This window comes from Mus musculus, chromosome 11, assembly GCF_000001635.26.
Source record: "Mus musculus strain C57BL/6J chromosome 11, GRCm38.p6 C57BL/6J".
In the NCBI taxonomy this organism is placed as follows: domain Eukaryota; kingdom Metazoa; phylum Chordata; class Mammalia; order Rodentia; family Muridae; genus Mus; species Mus musculus.
The window spans coordinates 60,737,702-60,762,995 of NC_000077.6; the positions used below are offsets into that span (position 1 = coordinate 60,737,702).

Here is a 25,294-nt window from a genome sequence, read left to right on the forward strand (position 1 = left end):
CTCTCTGGTGCCCTTTTACTCTTTGAACCAAACACTTTGTATTTTCTCTTTTTAAGCTTGCTACTCTTCATTAAAAACACTCTTCAGAAGAGTGAACTTTAGTAAACACACAACAGAATTTATACCATGCTGTTTTGAGACTTCCTTAGCCCCAGGCTGACTCTTCAGACAAAGGCAAAAACCAGCCATGCTCTTCACCAAAATATCACAAAAACAGTCCCTAGGCCACATACTAACATTCTTCTCTGTTGAAACCTCTTGGGCCAGCAGGTCTACACCGTTCAAATCACCCTCAGCACTGCCATCTTCCATATTGCTAACAGGATTGCCCATTAAACCACCTAAAGCACTGGCTTTCTAAATCCAAAGTCCCCAAATCCACATTCTTCCAAACAAAAACATGGTCAGGTCTACTGCAGCAATACCCTATTCCAACTTCCTTCTTGGGGTTTTACTGTTGTGAACAGACACCATGACCAAGGCAACTCTTATAAAGGACATTTAATTGGGGCTGGCTTACAGGTTCAAAGGTTCAGTCTATTATAATCATGGCAGGAAGCATGGCAGCATCCAGGCAGACATGGGGCTAGAGGAGCTGAGAGCTCTACATCTTGATCCAAAGGCAGACAAGTGAAGCCACATCCATGTGGCTAGGAGGGTCTCATTGCCCACCCATATAGTGACACACTTCCTCCAACAAAGCCACACCTCCTAATAGTGCCACTTCCTGGGCCAAGCATATTCAAACCACCACATCGCCCTTCTAGAGGACTAGAGTTTGGTTCCTAGCACCCACACTGGGTGGTTTACAACTACCTGTAACTTCAGCTCCATGGACTTGATGCCCTTTTCTGGCCTTGGTGATATCTGTGCACATGTAGCATACATTCAGACATGCATAATGAAACCTCCTATCCAGTACTTCCTGGCCTTAGCATGGGACTCTAATAGGTGCATCCCTGAACTCAGCCTCTGATGACATCCTTGATGGCCATGTAAGCCCCCACTCAACCTTCAGCGTCTCTGCCACCAGCACCCCTCCATCCTCCAGCGCCCCTCCATCTGGCAATCCCACTTCCATCCTCCCCTCTCCTCTCCCGGTTTGGTTCCCTCCCACTGTGCTTCCTTACCCACACACATCTCCTCCCTCCCATTCATTCAAGGACTTCATACAGTGAGCCCAGGGAACAATTATTACTCCCTCCCAACATGTGTCCCTTGACAAGGCAGCTAACAGAGACCTCAACACTATCTGGGTATGTGTCCCCTTCCCCCTGACAGATCCATCCCAAACACAAACTGCTCTAGGTCTAGTCTGCCATCACTGGGCCTAACAGACTCTCCAGCCCCTAGCCCTGGACAGCCAGCCTCCCCTCCCCTTCACTCTCCTCTCCATTTCTCCCTCTTTTTCTCTCTTCCTCTGGTCCTCCAGGAAAACTAACTACTTGCTATTTCCTTCAGGTTTTGTTTTGTTTTTTAAGGTAGCAGCTGACTTTAGAATCCAGAACTTTCAATTGTAGAATCAACACACATTGGTGGCTATGTCTCCAGTCTTGTGCTTAGACTGAGACAACTGCCTGTCCAAGGTCAGCTGTTATCCTTGCCAGCTTTGCTAGAATGTCAAACCCTGTCATTCTCACTCTCAAGTGCCAGATGTGGTGGTGTATGCCTTAAACTCCAGCACTCAGGAGGCAGGCGATCTCTAGGGCTACACAGAGAAATACTGTCTTGAAAAACAAAGTCTAAGCAGCAATATAGACCTTGGACAAAATTTCCAAATAAACAAATGGAAGGCGGCAGGGCAGCACACACCTTTATCTCCAGCCCTCTGGAGGCAGAGGCAGGCGATCTCTGAGCTTGAGGCTGGCCTAGGCACAGCAGGTACATGAGGTTTCCATTGAAGTGTTCAAACAGGTAAGGCCAGCTGTGAGTGGTGGACCAGGGTCAGATCCTAAATGCAGGCTGCAAACAGTGCCCCTGAGCAGTGGTAGGAACAGTCACCAGTGAAACCCTGCTGCCGGCCAGGCTGAGAGTTCCTGTCTAATCAAGGCTATTGCTCTGACCTCAAGACAACCCGAGTTGCTTCACTAACTTGTAACTCAAGGAACAACTCCCATTTCACTTCTCAAGTGTGGGACAATGCTAGCATGACTCGTCTAGAAGTTTGTAAGGGTACAGTCACAGTCTCCTTCCTCTGCAAAGGTCAGCATCCCAGGATCTGCCAGTTTCAAGGGACAAGCCACAGCAGGGAAGAACCAGGCAAGAGGGTACAGAGATGAGCTAGAGAGTCCCAAGAAGAGGTCCCTTGGCCTTCACTGGCTCCTGCTGGCATCCCAGACTGAATGCCACCAGAAAATATGGATGCATTTTTTTTATTAAGGCACATGAGCTATGGGTGTCCTAGATGGAGCAGGAGCGGAAGCTTCTGGGGACACACAGGCTAGCCACCTCTCCAACAGCTGTGCAGAGAAGGCCCACGCGGATGCCGGGGCTGGCCGAAAGCAGTACCTGCTTTTCACCTGGCAGACTGTGGCCACGGTCAGGGCTTGGAAGGCCACTCAAGGTCAGTTCTGCTTACATGCTGACTGCCCATTTCTCATTTTCCATCAGTGCAGCAGCCAGAGTCACTGTGAGCTGCAGACAGAGCTGCAGCATCCAGCAGAGCCAGCCAGACTCTCCAGACATGTCTGGTCTTTGTACTCAACAAAAGAAGGCCAACTTTAAAACCCAGTACCTCCCTAGGTTTCCAGGACAGTGCACAGCCACCTGGTCCTAGCTAGTTCATTCCTGGTCTAGGCAATTTCTTCCACCTCCCCGGCTATCATCTGTTCTGAGGACAAAAGGTTCGGGTGTGTCCAGGCTGGTGACAAAGGCTACATTTCCGAGGCTTTTTTACTGTGGACCCTGCATCTGAGGAACCAGCTCTTGGTCTTTTGCTTGCAGCCTCTGGTCTCTGGGCTTTTCCTCTGCCTCCTGGCCATGCAGGGGCTGCAAAACTTCCTGTGGGAGACAGGAAAGATGTGTTCAGAATTGATACCATCAGGAACTAGGCCCCACGGGCCGGTGTGGTAGTACATGCCTACAAAGCTAGTACCTGAGGGGCAGAAGGGTAGCCCAAGGTCAGCCTGGGCTACATGAGACTATGTCTCAAACAAAACCAAAATCAAAAGGCACAACAACGTTGGGTAGAGGTGTCAACTTTCACAAGGCAGGTGAACCAAGGGCCAGACACCCTGCTTTGTAAAGGCCGGCTCTCTGTCAAGGGCACAGTGTGCTTAGCACATGTCAATTGCTTTTTCTTTTTAAGCTATTTTATTTTTACTCAGGTGTATGTATATGAGCACTAATGTCTGCAGAAGAGGACATTGGACTCCCTGGAGCTAGGTACAGGTGATTGGTTGTGATCCACCTGATGTGGGTGCTGGAACTGAACTCAGGTCCCTCTGGAAAAGCAGCAAGTGTTCTTAGTAACTGAGCCAACTCTCCAGCCCTGCTTTCTAATTTTAAAGAAACTCAAGTTCTCATGACACTGCTGTGATGAGGTGGCAGTGGTCATTTTCTATATACACTTCCAATGTAGCAGAAACTCAGGCACACAGTAGCAGAGAGGGAGTCTGTGTTCACCAGCCAGATACCCAACTTTACCTTGCCCGCAAGGAACCCTGAGAACTTGAACTCTCTAGTTTATACACAGGCCTCAGAGCAGACTGCCCTGTCACTGAGGTTAATTCGTCATCATGTCATTTCTGGTGACCCTAGAAAGTCTCAACTATGGACAAGGCCAGGGGCTCTGCAGTTATTTCAAATATGGGAAAGGCAAAAGATGCTCTGTCTGGTGGCCTGAAGTCCTGTGCTTTTTACCAAGTCTTCCAGTATTTCTTAGATCTGAAGATACAAATACAGGGGTCGTATGACATCAGCCTTGGGAACACATGCCTGGTATTCTGGTACTCGGGAGGCTGAGGCAGAAGGTCTGCAAGCTTGAGTCCAGTCTGGGCTATATACATCACCTGCCTCAAAATGTGCACCCCAGACACAAATAAAAAAAAAAAAAAATCATACTCTGAAACTAACCCGGCTCCTTTATGCAACAGGAGTCCTACGGAATAGTGGTGGGCAGCATCTTCCTGCTGAGGAGACTGAGCAGATAGGCTCAGCCACCCGAGACGCAAAAGATCTACTTAGCTTTGGGCTAGATAAGGTGGTTTATTTACTGCTGTGCACTGCAGGGCAAGGACCCATGTGATCCAATGTCTGGGTGCCGGTCCTATAGCATTCATTCCTGAGGCACTGGCAAGGCTATGCAGCTCTGGGCATACCTATGTATCTTCACAGTCAGTGTGCCATTAGGTAAAATGAGGCTGATATCAAGGACCTAGCAAGGGTGAGTCTGCAGGGGAAAAGACGGTTATTCCTACTTTGGGCCCTGTCACTGTGATACCAAATAGAGCCCTTCACTGGCCAGAGCCTACCTCACTTGTGAAATTGTGATGTAATGCAGATGAAAGATGCCTGATATAGAGAGTGTATTTATTACAGTGCTGGGCACAGCAACTACTCTTTTAATGTGAACCCAAGATCCCATGGGTCATACTGTACTCAACAACAAGGAAACAGGCAACGCAATGCCCTGCTGATCCTCACTACACCGATATGCCTTCCCTCCTTGTCTGGTCTCTGCACGGATACCCACTGTGAACACCTATGTAGAGATCCCCTGCCCTGCTGCCTCACCTGGGGCCACATTCTCATCCACCCACTGAAAGAAGCCACACTGCTGCTCTCGTGGCTTGGCACAGGTGTGGAACTGGCGTCCTTTGTTGGGTCCATCCTTCTGAACAGTCCGTGTGACAGCAGGCTGCCCGCACAGGCAGGGTGTACCTCCATCACTGTCGCTGCCAAGGCTGCCAAACCCATCCATGTGGCTGCCTACACTGGATGGGCATCCTACAGAGCTGCCTGGGGGTCCTGATGCAGAGGTGGGGGTCCCTCCTCCAGTGGAATGGCTGCTGTCAGCCCACAGGAAGAAGTTGCAGTCACCATTACTGCACTTGTAGAAATGCCGGCCCTGGTTGGGGCCCTGCTTGCGGACAGTGAGCAGCACAGCCTCCCGGCCACAATTGCAAGTCACAGAGTTGCTTTCACCAGCAGTAGTGGGTGGTAGCAAGGCTTGGGCCACTGTCTTTGAAGGTCTAGTATGTCTGTTAACCAGAGGTTGAGACAGGTTATGCTGACTGCTGTCCATCCTGTTGAGGGCCTGGCTGGCCTGCAGGTGGCCAGAGGGCTGGCTAGCTCTTGGGAGAGCCCGTGGAAATCGCAGGCCGAAGATTTCCTTCAAAGTCTCATCACATCCACCTATGCAGCCGACAAACTCCAGGGGCATAGCTGGGGGAAGGCTACCACGCTTAAACTTCAACTTCAACCTAGTGAGGCCAAGATGAGACAAGCTGTTATTCTTTGCCCTGGTGCACAGCGGTGGCAGCCACAGCCTCCCTGCTTATCCCAGGAAGCCCATTCCGAGTACAGAGCAGGGGCATACAGATCAACTCTCAGACTCTAATAAACCACCCAAATTGAGGCACCTCTGCAAAGTTCTACTTCTCTGTCACTGTCCCCCTCAGGACTCTGGGGCTCTTTCAAGGGCAGAAAGTCAAGATGGGTAAGAATGGATCTAGTCCACCCCCATGCTTCCACAGGTGCTCAATGCAGAAACGAAACGTGATGGTTCAGTGGAGCACATGACAGAGATGGCTGTGTTTACATCCCATCTTGCCTGAATGAAAAGCAGCATTACTCTCTTCAGTGGTGATGCTGTGTATCTGCTTTGGAAAGTAAGTGTTTTATTCTATAAATCATTTTAAAACTATGTCAGTAAGAAATGCGTGTGCCAAGCTGGGCATGGTAGAGCATCTTTTCCCTACTTTCAGGAGGCAACCAGGTCTCTGACTTCCATAGAGGCTGAGAACAGCATTGCCTAGAGCAGGGGTCTCAGCCTTCCTAATGCTGCGACCCCTTAATACAGTGCCAACCATATGGTGACTTCCAACCACAAAATAATTTCCATTGCTACTTCATATCTGTAATTTTGCTATTGCAATGTAAATATTTTGGAAATAGAAGTTTGCTAAAGGGGTCGTGACCTACAGGTTGAGAACTTCTGCCCTAGACACTCCCACCTGGGTTCCAGTGAGGACAGGAAAGAGTTCTGCATGCCCCAGTCACCCAGCTCACCTGTACACAGGGGGTGGCTGACAAACAGAACACACACTGTTGTCCCTGCTGGCCTCCAGCACCGAGTCAGGAAACCACACAGCTGACCGACACTCTGGGAACCCCATGCAGCTGAGGTAGAACCTGAAGAGCAAAGAGGACAGGTCGAATCCAGGAATCTGGAAGGTGCACTGATTACATCCATCTGCAGGAAGAGCCTTCTTTCATTTTCTTGATTTTCTAAGTCAGGGTCTGACTGTGAAGCCCTGGCTGGCCTGCAACTTGCTATATAGACCAAGTTAAAGTTAGCCTGATCATAGAGATATATTGGCTTCTGCCTCCTGAGTGCTGGGATTAAAGGTATGTGCCACCAGACTCTACCCTAAGAAAATACTTCTTGGCTTACACTTGGAACACACCTAATTGGACATCCTGACACAGAATAATTTAAACCCTTCTTGCATGCTTCTCATGTCCCTAAAATCACATCTATAGACTGGTACATGCCTTTGATCTCAGCACTTAGGAGGCAGAGGCAGGAGAATCTCTGTGAGATTCAAGGCCAGCCTAGTCTACAGAGCAAGTTCTAGGACAGCAAAGGTTACAAAGAGAAATTCTGTCTTAAGGGGAAAAATGTAACTATTGCTGACTCTATTTAGACCGCCAGTGACTAGATGTGGTGCTTCTCCAACAGAATCCCAGCACTTGGGAAGCTGAGAAAGATTTAACAGGTGGGAGGGAGGCAGGCCCGGCTACACTCTGAATTTCAGGTTACCTTGACCTACAGAGTGAATGAGACCCTGTTTCAAAAACAAACAAAATACCGCTAAGGTGAAGCCATGTATCAAGTGCCCTGTGTATACACAGTATTGTTTTGTCTTGCCTCTTTAAAAGTTGCCACTCTCAGCCCAGTGAGGTAATGCATGCTCATACTCCAGGCACTTGGGAAGCTAAGGCAGGAAGATTCAGAGCTCAAGGTTATCTTAGGCTACATAGGCAAGACCTTGGATCAAAGACAAAACAAGCCGGGCGGGGTGGCCCACCCCTTTAATCTCAGCACTCCAGAGGCAGAGGCAGGCAGATTTCTGAGTTCAAGGCCAGCCTGGTCTACAAAGTGAGTTCAGGACAGCCAGGGCTATACAGAGAAACCCTGTCTTGGAAAAAAACAAAACAAACAAACAAACAAAAACACCCAGAAACCTACTCAGGGTTGGGAGTAGGTAGAAGAAAGCTGCTACATATATGAGGCCCTGGGTTCTACACTTCAAATAACTGAGTGAAAACAGACAGAAAACAACAAAATCCCTAGGGCTAGAGAGATGGCTCCATGATTAGGAACACTACCCAAGTTTGGTTCCCAGCACTCAAACCGGACAGTTCACGATCAGTTCTAACTCCAGTTCTAGGAGACCCAAACTCTTCTGGATCCTGCAGGCGTCTGCATGCTGGTGGCACACGGACAGATTAGTGGGCTCACACACATAAAGCTGTTTAGAAAATCCCACCTATAATGCAGTGAAGTAGACATGACCCTTAGGGAGAGAAGAAGTTATTTTATGTATCTGGTGCCCTTGGAGGTCAGAAGGCTGCACTGGATTCCTTGAAACTAGAGTTATGGATGGTTGTGAGATGCTTGTAGGCGTTGGGAACCAAACCTGGGTCCTTTCCAAGAGTATCCAACACTCTTACCTGCTGAGCCATCACTCCAGCCTGTCTCCTTTTCATGGAATATACATTCCCATACTTAGCACCCAGGTGCTGCCTTGCTACCCTCCCAGTTCTCTCATCTTGCCCAGGGTCTGCTAAGAGCAGGTCTGCTTCTAAATAATAATATGAGCATGATCTAGCATGGCCTTTCAGGGCTAGGAGTGATCCCAGTCTCTACTGGGGGAGCCAGACACTAACCCACCACTCTTCTTGGTCTTGAGGACCATATCCTTGTTACACTGTGGGCACTTCCGAACAGGCTCTGGCATGGCTGGGTAGATCTCTTCTTGCTGGGCCATCTCTGTTCTTTCTCCTAAGTACTGAGATAAAGCCTCATCCAACCTGAAGAAAAAGCAGATACACAAACCAGTTTCATTAAAAAGGCCTTTAGAGCACTCTTAGGTATCAGCAATACACACAAGACTGGAGCCAGCTGGTTAGAGAGCCATAGGCTGATGCAGGAAGCAGAAGGCAGAAGAACGTGGAGCTCTCTACCCCGCCCCTGGCTGTAGGCTCCTAGACTCATACAAACAGTACACATTTAGCAATGTCTGTCTATACAATTCTGCTAGGGAAGTAGTCTCAAGAGTAAAAAACCCAAACTGAGGTTGGCCCAAAGGTTCAGTGGGTAAATGTGCAAGCTTCCTTGGAACACCCAAGGAAGAGAAGTAGAAGAGAAGAGAACTATCTTAAAATTGTCCTCTGGCCTGTGTACATTTACCTTGCATGTATACACTCACATTCAGAGCATGCACACACCCACACACACACAACCCCAAGTGACATTTCCTGCCATCCATATAATAACAGCTATACAGAACATTGACCCTACGCATCAAGAAGTTGACCAGTAGCCAGGCGTGGTGATGCACACCTTTGATCCCAGCACTGGAGAGGCAGAGGCAGGCAGATTTCTGAGTTCGAGGCCAGCCTGGTCTACAGAGTGAGTTCCAGGACAGCCAGGGCTATACAGAGAACAGAGAAACCCTGCTGGGGGGGGGGGAGGGGGAAGAAAAGTTGACCAGTGAACACCAGGTATCGTCCTGGCACTGCCTGGAGTGAGCGAGACCCCAGACTGAGAGCTCGGTGACCAAGACTGTTCCCCTTTCACACACGAGCTACAAATCTCAGGATGGGACCTGTGCTTCTAACCACAAAGAGGGCTGGTCAGGGTCTGACTTACTGCGTGGCTCATAGAACTCACAACAGTCAGACAGGAGAGACACGAGCAGGCTGTATGGCCGTGCTTTCCAGGTGTCTCCAGGCACTTAACCATTTAAAGGCTTAGAACACAGTGTATGGTGTCTTCAGTACTTAGGCACAACTGGTAAACTGTGAGCTGCTGGTGACCAATTTAATCTTCAGCACCAGCCTAGAGCAGCTAAAGTACTCCCTGCTAGCCTATGGAAGCTTCTCCTGGGGACTAATCCTAGCCTGTGGCTTAGCAGTGCTTTCCGTCAGCCAGGTGACTGGCAAACAAAGATATCGTCACTAAGTGATAAGATATCATCAAGTAAGCCAGGAATCAAACTAAATATGTTAATATGTTTCTAAGCTAATGAATTGTAGCATCAGGGTTGGAAAACACTCTCCCCACCTTCTTTTTTTAAGATTATGTATTTATTTCATGTATGTGAGTACACTGTCTCTGTCTTTAGACACACCAGAAGAGAGCATCGGATCCCCATTACAGATGGTTGTGAGCCACCATGTGGTTGCTGGGAACTGAACGCAGGACCTCTAGAAGAGCAATCGGTGCTCTTAACCACTGAGCCATCTCTCCAGCCCTCCTTTTTTTTGAGACTGGGCCTCATTTTGTAACCCAGGATACCCTTGAACTCAGCATTCTTCCTTCCTGTGCCACCTAGGTGCTAGGATGACAGGCAGGAGCCATCATCTGTGACTCGAAAATGTATTATTTCTAACAATACACACACTCTGTTCGATAACTGGCCACCTCCAAAAGCTCCAGAGAATGAGCAGATTCCACACTAGAACCCGGACTGACTGAAATAAAGGACTGCTGCCTACCAAGGCAGCATTAAAAAAAAGAAAACAGCATTTCTAAAGCTCAAATGCAGTTGAGCCAGTTTTTCTAGAAAGGAATAAACTGGACCTAGACAGCAAAATCCAAGGAACAGTGCTTGTGTAGCGAGGCCCCTGCCCAGGGGCTCTCGGGACTGGGGGTGCTGTGGCATGGCTGGGAGCTACAGACACCAGCATAGGGGAGCAGGGTCTGGCACTCACTTCTTTGCCTTCGCCACTGCTTCAATGAAAACCTGCTTGTATTTTTGCACTTGCTGCCTTAGAACTTGAAACTTATCCTTCTTGCCCTCACAGATCAGCTTGAGATCAGCTTCCAGCTCGGCACGGAGGTCAGGCTTGGACATCTCATAACCCATGGAATCGTAACCTGTAGGGAAAGAGGTTCTAAATGGCACCGTCAGGAACTTGTGGCCTCCCACTGTCCACTGCAACTCCCCAGTGCTTTACCTTCTACAAGTCCCATGCCCAGGTGCCCCGGCAGGAACCGCTTGTCTGAGGTGAGTCCCACATACATCCGGGCTTTGATGGTCTCAATGTGTTCTGCATGAGTTGCATCAGTACCTAGAAACCATTTCCTTATCATCATCATCATCATCATCATCGTCATCCTCCTCCATCACCACCACCATCAACATCTGGAATAGCCCCAGTTGGCTTTGAACATACTGTGTAGTCAAGGCTGTCCTTGAACTCTGAATTCTTCTTTACCTCCCAACTACTGGAATTGCAGGTGTTTGCCACCAAGTCCATCTCATATCCCCATTATTCTGAGGTGATACAGCAGCATCAGCACAGCCTGTGATCTCATTTACCATGGGTACCTCTTACGCCTGGGCAGTTTATGCAGGTAAGGTCTCTTATTCACATCTGACTTATGATTTTCTCCCTCCTAACGTCCCAGGGCTCACAACTGTCAATTCCAGCCTTACAACTCCTCATTCAAATCCTTCTCCTTCCCCATGTCCGACTATACACCTGTACCATCCACACTTCTCCAACTCTGCTTTCTTTGTCCACCTCTATTCAAAGGCCGTGGCCCCGAGCGTCTCAGTGTAGCTGCACTGCTAGGGAGATAGAAACCAAACCCACAATGGAACTGCTACACCACAGCTGGCTTATTTTTCATTCTAAGTCTCTGCATGGGTGTGTGTATATGAGTGTAGGTGCCCATCAGGGGACATCAGATCCTGGAGCTGGAGTTACAGGCAGCCATGAGCCATCTAACATGGGAGCAAGGAACAGAACTCAAGTCCTTTGCAGGAGCAAGAAACTCTCTTAACTGCTGAGCCATCTCTCCAGCCCCTGGAATTACACTTTTTATTTTCTTTCTTGAGTCGGGATTTGGGATGGAATTTAAGGGCCTCATGTATGGTAGGCAAGCGCTCTGCCCCCTATGCACACTCCAGCCCTTCCCTGAATGTACTGACTAGGGGCAGGAATAGAATGCCTTCCTGAGAGGAGGTCACACCCAAGAGACGAGATCCCCACAGAAGATACTGACCGATCCCATGTTTCTCCATGAGGGCGATGAGGTCAGCTTCGGTAAGCAGTTGGGGTGGGCTAGTCTCTCCATCCACCATTTCCACAGTGCTGGGCTGGAAGTGGGAGCCTTGTTCATAGACGGGGAGGAGCTACAGGGGGAGCACGGGTGGGGTTCAGATCAGTTGTCCTCAGGCTCCATCAGGAGTCACAGGCTGGAGCAAAACTGCAGCCCCTCCCCTGATGGGCCCTCTCATCACCTTGTCACTCCAGTGATCATACGGATACACATCTAGGTAGTTACGGGCCAGAATGATGAGCCCGTGGGCCACAAAGCGCTCTTGGGCAATGTCGATCTCTACGGTAGTCTCTTGCCCCTGAGCGTCCTGAGAGCAGCAAGCCAGGAAATGGCGAACAATGAACTCGTACAGTCGCCGATCATCTCCCTGGAGAAAAGGAGGCAGTGAAACTCCTTTCAGAACCGTGCTTTTCTAGAAGCACAGTACCAATGGAGTTTCAACTTGATTTACGCCACTGTGAGCCGCAAGTCTGCACAGAACAGAACCCATGGCTCCTCAAGGCCTGCAAAGACGTGAGTGAGTGTGAGAGTCCTTGGGAAGCCACTCCCTTGTAGTCATTTTTTTTAAGGGTCTCATTGTAGAGCTCTACTCAAACTCAGAAATTGCCTGCCTCTGGTTCCTGGGGGTCAGGGTTACAGGGAGTATGCCACAACACAAAATTCACAATTCTGACCAGAGATAGTGAAGCGAAGGCACAAGAAATGAGCATGATACTTTCTAAAAACAGACAGATGACCCTGAAGGAAAGCTTTAGGCTACCCTCATGCATGCACAAGCAGTGATTGTAGGGTAATATTCCATCAGTCAGGCAAGCAAGGATTTCGTGAGGCTCACCTATTAAAAAAACTCATGCGACCTTCATCTACATATCTAGCAACCCCCTTTGATAGATTTCCTTTACCCACTTTATTACCTCAGCCAAATGTTACCATTTATAAACAGTAAGGACACAACATGCACCTAAGCACAGAGCTTTCTGTGTAGACTCCAGTTACATCCTTGTACTCAGGCACCTGCACATGCATGCCCATTAGTAAAATGTAATAAGAAGAACTAAGTAAGGCTAGGCATGATGGCGCACACCCAATCCCAGCACTTGGAAGCAGAGACAGGGATCTCTGATTTTGAGGCCAGCCTCATCTACACAGTGAAACCTTGTTGTAACACAAAGGCTGGAAAAATTTAAAACATAAACACAGATTCACTGAAGGCTTCCTTCACTCCCCTCTTGAAATAAAAGACATTTGGTATCACTGTTTCCAAAACCCAGAACCAACAGAGCCATGTCAGGCCTCATTACCTGTCCTGCACCTGCTCTGACCTCCAGAGGGCTCACACTCAGAGGAACCAACCTGCAAGCCGCTGGTGTATTTGGTGGGGTGAATGGGAGGGTGAGCTTGATCAGACTTGCTCCCGTTTCGGGGAGTAGGGCCACCTCGCTCTAGAATGGTCTGAGCAAAAGCCCCCCAGTGTGGATCCACGGTCTGCTGTTCTACCAATGCAACCAGGTTTAAGTCTTTGGGGAAGATGTTTGTTTCTGTCCGGGGGTAGCTGATGTACCTAAGAGAAAGGTACCAAAAGGGCATTGTTAGGCTTTTTCATTGTTTTGTAACCACCCAACTGACATTGTCAATGTAACTGTTAACCACCTAAGCTGAGACAGGGTAGTTGGAGATTGGCCCCCTCAAGGGGTCAGAAGCATTAGGCTTTCCTGCTAGGACATTCTGTGAACCTAGACAAGAAAGCAAAAGCACACTATATATTATAAAGGGCCAAGACTCAGCAGTTCCTTTTGGCCCAGGGCACAGCACTGGCTCTTTATAGCAACCAGCCTGACAGAAAGAGCCTGTGTGGTGTAAGCCTCAATGGACTTGACCGTTCCAACAGCACATCCTTCTGGAACTTTCTAAAATTAACTTTATTATTTATCTGTTCTGCATATATATAATATACATCTGTGCACCACCAGTGTGTCTGGTGCTTTCAGAAGTCAGCACTGGATCCCCTGCATTGGAGTTAGAGATGGTTATGAGTCACTATGTGGGAGCTGGGAATTGAATCTAGGTCCTCTGCAAGAGTAGCAAGTGCTTTTAACCACTGAGACATCTCTCCAGCTCTGCTGTAACTTTTTCTTAACGCAGATAAAGAACAGCGTTACCCCAGTGTTAGAAAGGTGGCTCAGAGCACTGGCGGTTCTTCTAGAGAACCTGGGTTTGATTCACGGCACCAACAAGGAAACTAACAACTGTCTATAATTCCAGCTCCAGGGGATCAAACACCTTCTTCTGGCCTGTGTTGGCACAAGGCACACACATGGTGCACAGATATACATGCAGGCAAAACCCATATGCATAAGATAAAAACAAACCTGAAAACAAAACAAGCAAACAAAAACCAAAACAACCCCCCCTAAAAAAAAAACAGTATTGCCCAATATGGCTCCGTGTGAGAATAAGTGAGGGATACTCTGGGTTTAATCCTTAGTGTTAAAAAAAGAAAGGAAAAAACCCTGAATGTTTCATGTCTTATTTTCATTTTTCCTTCTTAAAGGTTTATTTATATATGAGTACACTGTTGCTCTCTTCAGACACACCAGAAGAGGGCATTGGATCCCATTACAGATGGTTGGGAGCCACCATGTGGTTGCTGGGAATTGAACTCAGGACCTCTGGAAGAGCAGTCAGTGCTCTTAACCACTGAGCCATCTCTCCAGTCCACCCCATGTCTTATTTCCATATATATATCTTCAAAATCTACTATGTATTTTATACTTACAACACATCTCAGTTTGGACAAGTCACCTGTCAAGCTCTCAAACAGCGGTAAGGATACTTCACTGCTAGGTACTCACTGACCACAGACGTAGGATTCCGACAGGCAACAAAAACCCTAAATGTGCTGCCTGCGGGAGAATTGCTGAGCAGTCAAGAGTAGGGTTTAGCACAATGGTAGTGTGCTACTGTGTGCAAGCCTACTGTGTGCAAGCCTTGGACTGCGCTCCTAGCAGGGAGGACAGGGGAGGGAGTGGTTCAGATTGCTCTGTGAGCTCTTATATTTACCCTTGTGTATAGAGCTTTTCCGCGATCCTCATGGTTTCTTTGGCATTTATTCTCAATTTCCGAGATGCCAGTTTCTCTAGCTCCTGTCAACAGAGACAGAAGGATGAAGCTTCTTGTGAGTCAGAGAACAACACAAGCTCCTAATTCATCTTCAGGCGGGTGTGGCCCTGTCTCTTCAGCTACAGACATCAAGTCACGAGGGAGACACTGCCCAAGGGAGGGTTCCTGGGTCTGCCAGGTGGATCTCAAGTAGTGGAGTTGTTATGTAGAAAGTATTTTAAATCAAATCAAAACAAACCAAAAACAACCAAAAGAAGGAAACGAACAGGAGCACAAGGTGTGTGAAAGGCAGAGACAGGAAGATCGCTGTGAGATCTCTGTAAAGATCTGTGGTCCAGGTCAGCCTCATCCATGTGAGTTCCAGACCAGCCAGGGCTACATAGCAAAATCTTGTCTCAAAAAACTACAAAAACATAAATAATATATTTTCCTTTGGTTTGAGACATAGCCTCATATAGTCCAGGCTGTCCTTGAATTCGTGACACTCCTGCCTCTACATTCCCAATGCTGCGATCACCAGCTTCCATAACTCTAGCTTCCGAAGGAAGCCAGTGAGTGGTACAAGATAATGCGCAGCTGATCCTTGTCCAGGAAGTTAGCTGGTTCAGAGCACCATGCTGAGATAGTATATTTTTTCCAGACAAGAGCTTTGTATGTAGGCCAGGCTAGCCTCAAATTCTAGCATCAGCTTCTTAATAGCTAGGATCACAGACACGTACTACCACCCCTAACTAAAATCTGTGTCTTTAACAAGTAGCCTGACAAGAGAATGATGCTAAAATCTGAGACCCACACTTGGAGAACACGACTCAACTCTCAAAAATTTCTCCTCGACACTGGAAACATCCTTTGAGGCTCTCTAATGTTCAAACCTTTCTCTTCGATTGACACTGGAAACATCCTTTGAGGCTCTCTAATGTTCAAACCGTTCTCTTCGATCGACAAGGCTTCGATCTGCAAAGGCTGAGCATGGTGGCACATGATTTGAGCCCCACACTCAGGAAGCAGAGGAAGGTACAGCTCGGAATAGGCTGGGCTGGGCTAAAATAATGAGCTCCAGGACAGCCAGGACCACTTAGAAACCCTGTCTCAAAAAAAAAAAAAAAAAAAGCATCACCCCACCCAAAACATAAGTATTTAAAAAGGGACTAAGAAGATATCAGAATTCTGTGCTTATGCAATGGTGGCATCGTAGGACACCATGTCCCTCGTTTTCAGAACCTTATTTAATTCCTGTATTAAGAGGCTGGGATAACGCAGGCCTCCCTGGTGCTTTCCTTCGTGGCTTTTGTTTGTTTGTTTGATTTTTTAATTTTCAAGACGGAGTTTCTCTATACAGCCTTGGAATTTGCTCTGTCGACCAGGCCTTGACCTCACAGAAATCAGTCTGCCTCTGCCTCCCAAGTGCATTACCACCACCCACGCATCACCTCGAGATGGGTGATATTCCTTCCTTCCACTGGACCATAGACATGTAGAACTGTAGCCCCAGCAACAGGAAGTAACTGTTGCTTAGTGCTCGGACCATGCTATCTGGAACATACCACCGTGTCCAAAGCCTGCGGCCTCCACTTGCTCTTTGGCTTAGATCTGACCTCTACCACAGTCGCCATGGGATCCTACAAAGCCAAGAACACAAATCTCATGTTAGCTTGGAGTTAGGACCTCAAGCCCCCTGCTATCTGAACCAGGGAAGCACCCCATGCAACATCACTCATTCTGTGCGTGGATTACAGAGTGGATGCCGCCACTTCCTTGTCACTCAAGTCAAGAATGAGAGACATTGTCACAAGTCTATAAGTCCATGGTCTGGACTGATGAAATCCCAGTCTGGGTGTGCATCTGAGCAAAGCCTCCTACCCACACACGCTCCGCTACATTTTTTTTAACTTTTAAGATTCAGGATATTAGGGCTGGAGAGATGGGTCAGTGGTTAAGAGCACCGACTGCTCTTCCGAAGGTCCTGAGTTCAAATCCCAGCAACCACATGGTAGCTCACAACCATCCGTAATGAGATCTGACGCCCTCTTCTGGTGTGTCTGAAGACAGTTACAGTGTACTTAGATATAATAATAAATTAATCTTAAAAAAAAATTCAGGATATTAGTGCTGGGGGTGTTGTAGGTCAGCATGCTCCACCAGGGTTCCATCCCTAACAGCATGCACCGTCACACTTGACATCTAAACAGCAAAACTCGTACAATACAAACTGCAAAACTTTCAAAGACTCTGTTACTGACGCAAAACTTAAATGGTTTGCTAATGAGGAAATTCATATATCAAATTCCAAATTTCTCTTTCACAATAGAATGGGAACCAGCTGTTCTTTCCAAGGAGCTCAAAAATCTGTCACCTGCTACTTAGTTGCCATTATAGCCACTTAGAAGTACAAGTGTTTATCATTCCATAATTTATTCATAGTGTATGTGTGAAGGTGACATGCACATGCCTTACGTATATATGGAGGTCAGAGGACAATGTGCAGTGTGTGGGTCCTGGGGATAGACTTCAGATGCTCAACGTCACGCTCAATCATCCACAATAGCCCTCACACTACCTCACGCCCCAGTTTAGGACTTTTCCTTGTATTTTTGCCCTGACATTTATCATTTTCCAAATGGCCTCCTTTGTTTGTCATTTCACCTCCTCACATGAGCAGTGGAAGGAGCTTGGATTGAACGTTTCAGTTCCTCCCCAGACCCAGAGTCTAGGCTCTGAGTGCGCTTAGCCAGCTAACCCTCACCTCTGGTGAAAGGGTGTACTTCAGAAAGGAATTTCAGCTACTCACTCCTACAATTTCTGATTTTATTTAAAAGTTCTACTTAGCCGGGCAGTGGTGGTGCACGTCTTTAATCCCAGCACTTGGGAGGCAGAGGCAGGCAGATTTCTGAGTTCGAGGACAGCCTGGTCTACAGAGTGAGTTCCAGGATGCCAGGGCTACACAGAGAAACCCTGTCTTAAAAAAAAAAAAAAAGTTCTACTTAAAATTTTTCTTTGTTTGTTTTAAAGCCTTGGTTTCATGTAGCCCAGGTTAGACTCAAATTCACCAGGCGTTGGGATGCTCCTCCCACACCTACCCTCCAAGTGCATGCACCATTATACCCAGCTTCCCTTGTTATTACATCAGGGTCTACTGCTGCCTCACCAATCAGGTGTGCCCTACTGCAGTCTCTCCCTTAGGATGGAGACCTCACAAGCTCCTGTGGTGACTATTAGTGCTCAGGCCTCAGGCTAGGAGTCTAGTGGGGTGCAACCTCAGACCACAAGGACGACCTTTGAGTAAAATCCCCGCTTCTCAGTGGCCAGGCTAGATCAAGTGCTGTGAAGTACCTCCTCCAACCAAAACTCAGAGAACACACACACACACACACACACACACTTTTTTCTTCTTCCACCATCTGTTTCCCACCAGAGATTTTCTTCAGGGTTTCAGATGCGGCAGCAGGCACCGAGCCACGCTGCAGGTTTTCAGAGTGTATATTCTAATCCAACAAGCAAGCACACACAGTTCAGCGGGGAACAGGGCAGGCTCACCTCTGCTAACAGGAAAGAGAGCTGGGGAGAATGCGTCCTAGATCACTGCTCTCAGAGAACTCCTTACCTCCATGCACAACTGATAAAGGACAAGACAAGCTGTGTGGTTAAAGAGACGGTATCGTTTCCAGTTGAACTCTACGGTCCCATCTTTGTGGTCATGAGTTACTGTAAACAAACAGAGATAGTCTGAGAGAAGCCATGACAAATGAAAAATGGTTTGTCACAATGAATAAACAAAGGGGTCTGGACATAAGGGCCCTTTCAGTATTCTGCATATGGGCAGGTACAGGGCAGCAAGGCGGGACAATAACCATGCCTTTACTTAAGCTCTGCAGCCCCCTTGTCTTCCTGAGACACACAGACCCTACAGCACTCTGTAAACCTTGGGATTTCTTTACCTTTAATTTTGTGGAAGACTTCTGGCACAAAAGCCTGAATGGCCTTGAACCTCTCCACCACAAACCCCAGTGTTGGGAACTGGCAACTGCCGTAGCTGATGAGCTGCTCTGCCAGCACCTCAGGGAAGATCCTCTGGAGCCGCAGGGTCTGGAACCTTGTGAAGGCAGCTCCTGGGAAAGGAGAGCAGAGGAAGGAAGGGAGGGAGGGAGGGAGGGAGGGAGGGAGGGAGGGAGGGACAAGGAAACCATAAACCATGAAGCTGTGTTGGCTCCATAACTTAACACCCAGGTGCCCTGGGTGCCGGGCAGCCCCGTGTGGCTCCTCACCGATCCTCAGGTCCAGCTCTTGCCTCACATCCACTGCGTCACTCACTCTCTGGTCAGGCTCAGTTAGGTTTTCACAGGCTGTTCTGACGGCGTGTGGCGTGATCTCAGAGAAGCGGGCTCTCAGCACCCGTAGATTGGGTTTTACTGCAGAAGACACAGAAGCACAGATGCCAAACTTAATCATAACTGCATCTCCGCACGAAAGCAAACCACCACCACATGTAGGCAAATCAGTCCAAGAAGCTGGTTTGCCTTTCACCTATTACTTGAAATGAATGGAATACAAATAAAGAGAGAAAGGGTATTAGAACCTTTAACTTAAGTCTCGTCAGGAATAACTGTAGGACCTGTTCCCCTAACTTGTCTGGCCTCAGTGGGAGATGATGGACCAAGTACTGAAGCAACTTGACGTGCCAGGATGGGTGATACCCAGGGGAGGGAGGGTGGGTGAGAGGAGCTACACTGGAGGTCTGGGAGGAGAGGAGGGGCTGGTATTGGGATGTAAAGAGAATAAATAAATAAATGAAAGAAAAAAAACAAAAAGAAAAGAGAAATAACAGTGAGATCCTTTAGGTGAACCTTTTGAGACTTAAATCTTATTTGAATCTTTTGGCTTAAATTTAGAAAAAAAAAAAAAACCAACTTGGAGAGTTAAAGGAGCTCTTATAATTTTGGGGGGGAGGGCTGGAGAGACAGAGATAAAAATAATAAAATTGTCAATGTTATGGCGCAGCCTATGGTGTATGTACTATGGCATTCAGGAGGTCAGAGGACAAGCTTATAGAGCCAGCTCTCCTCTTCCACTTCTGTATGGGGCCTGGGGATTGAACTCAGGTCGCCAAGGCTGCATGATAAATGTCTTCACTGAACAATCTTGCTGGTCCAACTAAAGGTTCTCCTGGGGGAAGTTTATGTTTCCCCAGGAAAGAATGTAGGACATGCACTGTCCTTCCAAGTCCATACATTACAACTCTCGGGAGGTTTATGGATGCAGACATAAACTCTTTAAGGGTCTTTTCTTTAGGGAAAATTCAAACCTGTTATTTAAGGCAGAGATAGGCTTCGCATCACTTCTCAGTTACCTAAAGTCATTAACCCTGTAAAAACTAATTAAGTGGGAGGGGGGTATGGGGGACTTTTGGGATAGCATTTGAAATGTAAATGAAGAAAATACCTAATTAAAAAAATGAAAAAAAAAACTAATTAAATTCACTTACACATGCCACACACACACACACACACACACACACACACACACACACACCCCATATGTACTCCTGGTACCCTCAGAGGTCAGAAGAAGGTATCTGATTCCCTAGAACTGGAATTTCACTTGGCTACGAACCACCACGTAGATACTAAGAACCAAACCTGGGTCCTCTGAAAGAGCAGCCAGTGTAATTAACTACTGAGTCATCTTTCCAGGTCAAGTACCTTTGTTTTTTTTGTTTGTTTGTTTGTTTTTGGTTTTTTTTTGACACAGGGTCTCACTATGTAGCCTTGGCTAGCCTGAAGTACTCTATGTCTTCCAGGCTGGCCTTGAACTCAGACACTGGTCTGTCTCTGCCTCCTACATTAAGATTAAGTGTGTACAGTCATACCTCTCCTTCCTAACCTTCTCATAGTCATGTATTTATTCAGTGTGTCTGCACACATGTACATGCACGTCACACATGCACAGAGGACAATGGGTGTCAGTCTTTTCTCTCCTTTCCTGATGAGCCACCTCACTGGCCTGATAGGAAGACACTATCACTAAGCTTCTGCTCCAAAAACTTAAGTCAGATACCATAAAAAGAATATGAGAAATTAAAAAGATGAACTTTAAAAAAATTCATTATAGCTGGGCACTGTTGGCTCACGCCTTTAATCCCAGCATTTGGGAGGCGGAGGCAGGTGGATCTTTGAGTTTGAGGTCAGCCTGGTCTACAGAGTGAGTTCTAGGACATCCAAGTGTACAAAGAGAAACACTGTCTCAAAAAAACAAACAAACAAACAAACAAACAAACAAAAAAACCAACAAAAATGATTATTACTGTTTTTAATTATGTGTATGTGTATATCTACATGTGATTCTGTGAATGGTTCAAGAGGAACTGTATATGGAGAAACTTGACCATAGCCCACTTTTAAAGACCCTGTGGTTGCCAGGCAGTGGTGGCGCACACTTTTAATCCCAGTACTCAGGAGGCAGAGGCAGGCGGATTTCTGAGTTCGAGGCTAGCCTGGTCTACAGAGTGAGTTCCAGGACAGCCAGGACTATGTAGAGAAACCCTGTCTTGAATGCCCCCCCCCCAAAAAAAGACCCAGTGGTTGCTGGAATAGGAATGACCCCCATAGGCTTGTGTGTTTGAATGATGCTTGGCCCATAGAAAGTGGCACTATTAGGAGGTGTGGCCTTCTAGGAGGAAGTGTGTCACTGTGGAGGAGGGCTTTGAGGTCTCATATGCTCAAGCTAGGCCTAGTGTGACAGTCTGCCCTTCTGCTGCCTGAGGATCAAAGTGTAGAATGCTCAGCTTTTTATTCAGCATTATGTCTGCCTGCATGCCACCACGCACATGACAATAAAACCCTAAGACTCACACACACACACACACACACACACACACACACACACACACACCACACGCACGCACACGCACACACACACACACACCCGCCCTCCAGCAGAAAAGCTCAGGGGTAGACTCACCAGCCTTGCATACGTGGATAATCTCAAAGCCGATGTTCTCACCTTCCCTATCACAGTCCGTCCAGATCACCAGGGCCTGACAATGATGTGTCTCTCGTTCTAGAGTTTTCTGAAGTCATGGGGAAGAAGCACAATGAGCACAGAAAGAAGGGAAATTACTTGGTTCCTTTACACTAAAGAATCTGACTTAGGAGGCTGGAGAAATAGCTCAGTGGCTGCTCTTCCTGAGGAGCATGTGGCAGCTCACAACCACCTGGAACTCTACTCCTAGGGGACCTGACACCCTCTTCTGACTTCTCGCCAGGCAACACAGCCCAGGTCTGCGATCTCAGCATTAGGGAAACTGAAGTAGATTACTGTGAGGTTCAGGCCAGCCTGGGCTACAGAGTGAAACCATGCTTCAAAAATGAAACACAAACAAACAAAAACCACAAAAACAAGAACAAAACGGCAAAAGCGTCCATCAGGAAATCTGACTGAGCATCATCACTGGAGTATTCAAATTTTGCAAGGGTGGGGGAGCAGAGAAAATTATTCATGATACAGTGTCTGGTACAATCCTCCCGACCTGTGTGTGCACAGAAGACTGGGGGTTTCATACAACTTTGTCAACATAGTGAAATGCAGGACTCAGCTCTAAAACCCTTCCAGCATCAGTGGTTCTGGTCACGTTTGGATCAGGGTTCTGAGTCACTGAGTAAATTCTTCCTGTTCCCTTCCCCAGAAAGGGTCTCATGAAGCTCAGGCTGGCCCTGTCCTTGCTGCCTAGTTGACAGACGTCATCTCTGGCTTCTCTGGCTCCATCTCCTCAGTGCTGAGACTACAGGTGTATGCTGCCACACCTGGTTTATACAGTATAAAGATTAACCCAAGGCTTCATGCATACCAGGAACGCACTCTACAAACCTAGCTCATTCCCAGGCTTGCTCCTGAGTTTCATTCTAACAAACTTTCCCACTTAGCAGAACAAAGTGGGAAATGCCTTTAACTGGTCATTTACCTGTCCACTCCTATTTATTATTGTTATTGTATTATTATTATTATTATTATTATTATTATTATTATTAGTGTGTGGGGGAGGGAATGTGGATATCATAGGACTTCACAAACTCAGTTCTGTCCTTTCACCTTAAAATATTTTAAAATTTTAATATTTCTAATTATGTGTATGTGTGCATATTAGTGTGTGGGACATGTGCATTTGAATGTAGCTACTGGAAGGGGCAAGAGGCATTGGGTTCCCTAGAGCTGGAGTACAGGAGGTTGTGTGCTGTCTGACGTGTGTGCTAAGAACTGAAGCCAAATTTACTCAAAGAGGAGAATTGCAGAGTAACTACAGAGCCATCTCTTCTGGCCAGTATTTTTTTTTTCAATATGCTTTTCACTTGTGTATATGTGTGTGTTTCCGTGTGAGTATATACCACAGGTGTGTGGGTGCCTTCAGAGGCCAGGAGAGGATGTTTGAGCCCTTGGAGGAGGAGTTACAGGTACTTGAGAGCTGCCCACCTGAGTGCCAGGGACTGAACTTGGGTCCTTTGGAAGAACAGAAAACACTTTTCAGCACCGAGCCACCTCCAGCCCTCTTTCCACTTCTACGCTGGTTCCTGGCAGTGAACATAGGTCACCAGGCTTTTGCTGGCCTGACAATTTTCTTTGTTGAGACAGGGTCTCATGATGTAGTCCTGATTGGCCTGGAACTTGCTATATAAACCAGGCTGGTTTCAAACTGAGAGATCTGCTGGCCTTTGCTTCATGACAATTAACTTTTAAGCAAGAAATTATATTTCGTAACTTTTCCTAAGACAAGGACTTGCTAAGTAGTGCTCACTGGCCTTGACCTTGCAATGACTTTTCTTCCCTCTCTCTCTCCCTTGGAAGAGATGTGAGATCATATTGCCCCATCTTACTTTGAAGCTTCTGTAGTTTACCTAAGGGTGAGGTGGGAGCTAGAATGAACGATTTAGTAATATTTATTCCTTGAGTTTCACTTTTAAAGGCTTCATTTAGTTCTCTGGATACTGAGTTTAGACTGGGGTGATGGCTCGGCACTTGAGAGTTCAAAAAGAGAATCTGTGCAAGGCGAGGCCAACCTGGGCTACGTGGCAAGACCCTGTCTTTGAAACAAAACACTTCATTTATGTAATAGGTGGAATGTTTTAAAGGCATGATACTGTTTGGGCATGATGGTGTACACCTGTAATCCCAGCATCAGCAAGGGTATTTCTATGAGTTCAAGGTTAGTCTGGTCTACCTAGTTAGTGCATTGCAGACTAGGCAAGTTTACATAGTGAGACTCTATCTCAAACAAACAATTAATTAATTATATATATACTGAGGTTGGTGGACATTTCCAATGCATTAAAAACAGAAATCAGCCAGTCCAGTGATTTTTGGCTGTTTCAATCTCAGGGTCCCATATCATCCAAAGATCTTACCTTGATGTCTATAAAATTTTCTGGGCAATACTTTTCAATTTCTGCTTCAAAGAGGACAAGGGGATTGCAGCTCTGCCTAAAATAGAAACAAAACCACAAAGGCCTTTACCAGCACAGACAGCAAGCTCTGCACATGGGGAATGCATGACTACTGCAGCCTCACAAGTGGCCCGCCCACAGGACATGGTCTAGAGAAGCTGGGGACACAGACGCTGCTCAGAAGACTGAAGCAGAAGAATCACAGCCTGAGCAGAAGAACAGACCATGACTCAAAAGCAAACCAAACCAAAATCCAAAAAAGCAACACCAACAAAACCCAGCAACCAATAAAGCTAGGCGTGGTACCACATGCCAGGTATCGGCTTGGAAAGATGAGTCAGAAAGACTGGAGAAAGACCATGTCTCAAAAGAGAGAGAAAAGGAGGATTAAAAGCTATGACTTTCTATAGTGCACTGTCCACTCCGCCAAGCAGATTAATAGGAGATGCAGAGAAGAAACTCTGGAATCTATTTATGCACATATGCAATAGAATAAACGCAATCCAGGTTGCACTGAAAAGAGTGAGTGTTGATTCTAAAAGTATGATAAAAACTTACAGCAGGTCATATAGCCTTAGGTAATTCTAGTATTATAAATTAGTATTTACAAATTATTATAAATGACATGGTAAGATCAACATACTTCAAAATCCCTGTAATATTTGTCATAACTTATTTCCTTACTAATTATACTGACCATTTCCGAAACTGCATCTGGAAGTCATGAGCCAGCAAATGTCCAGAGACTGAAGTCATTATCATAGTAACATTCTGAAAAACAACAAAACTGAAGTTAGTCTTTCTGTAATTGTACTTTGACAAATCATTCCAAGGAAAGGAAAATAACAACGAACAGAACTAAGAACAAACACAATTGATGGAGAAGAAAGGAACTAATTGTAACTTGGCAAAACCAAAACCATGTTGATACAGCCACCATTCATACTCTCTCTCCATGTTTAGTTAAGGTTTGCCTCTCTATGGTCCTGGCTGTCCTGCCCCTCCGTATGGTATGAGGCTGGCCTCGAACTCACAGAGATCTGCCTACCTCTGTATTCCAAGTGCTGGGATTAAAGGGCACGGCACTAGCCACCAACGCCCAGTCGTGCTATCATTTTTATTAATAACAAAAAACCCTAGGGGGTTAAAGGTCAGAGGATCCAACTGTGGGTCATTTTCTTAATTAGTGACTGATGGGGAGGTCTCAGTCCATTCTGGGTGGTGC

At 46.8% G+C, this 25,294-nt stretch overlaps 1 protein-coding gene across 2 annotated transcripts in view; it reads right to left on the reverse strand.

The window, feature by feature from the left end:
- Positions 1–507: 507 nt before the first annotated feature.
- Top3a (topoisomerase (DNA) III alpha) overlaps positions 508–25,294 on the reverse strand; it is a 39,157-nt gene continuing 14,370 nt past the window's right edge. The window contains exons 3-19 of one of the 2 annotated variants that reach the window (NM_009410.3): positions 24,767–24,840; positions 24,031–24,106; positions 21,596–21,704; positions 18,904–19,047; positions 18,577–18,747; positions 18,243–18,343; positions 16,186–16,260; positions 14,582–14,664; positions 12,875–13,082; positions 11,703–11,888; positions 11,465–11,594; positions 10,411–10,524; positions 10,165–10,330; positions 8,116–8,259; positions 6,232–6,354; positions 4,735–5,423; positions 508–3,000 (exon numbers count right to left, since the gene is read on the reverse strand). In NM_009410.3, coding sequence (NP_033436.1) covers positions 2,822–3,000; positions 4,735–5,423; positions 6,232–6,354; positions 8,116–8,259; positions 10,165–10,330; positions 10,411–10,524; positions 11,465–11,594; positions 11,703–11,888; positions 12,875–13,082; positions 14,582–14,664; positions 16,186–16,260; positions 18,243–18,343; positions 18,577–18,747; positions 18,904–19,047; positions 21,596–21,704; positions 24,031–24,106; positions 24,767–24,840 — 2,772 coding nt within the window. In that variant the 3' untranslated portion in view covers positions 508–2,821. The remainder of the gene's footprint in view (positions 3,001–4,734; positions 5,424–6,231; positions 6,355–8,115; positions 8,260–10,164; positions 10,331–10,410; positions 10,525–11,464; positions 11,595–11,702; positions 11,889–12,874; positions 13,083–14,581; positions 14,665–16,185; positions 16,261–18,242; positions 18,344–18,576; positions 18,748–18,903; positions 19,048–21,595; positions 21,705–24,030; positions 24,107–24,766; positions 24,841–25,294) is intronic. The other variant, XM_017314499.2, reaches the window with a different exon arrangement.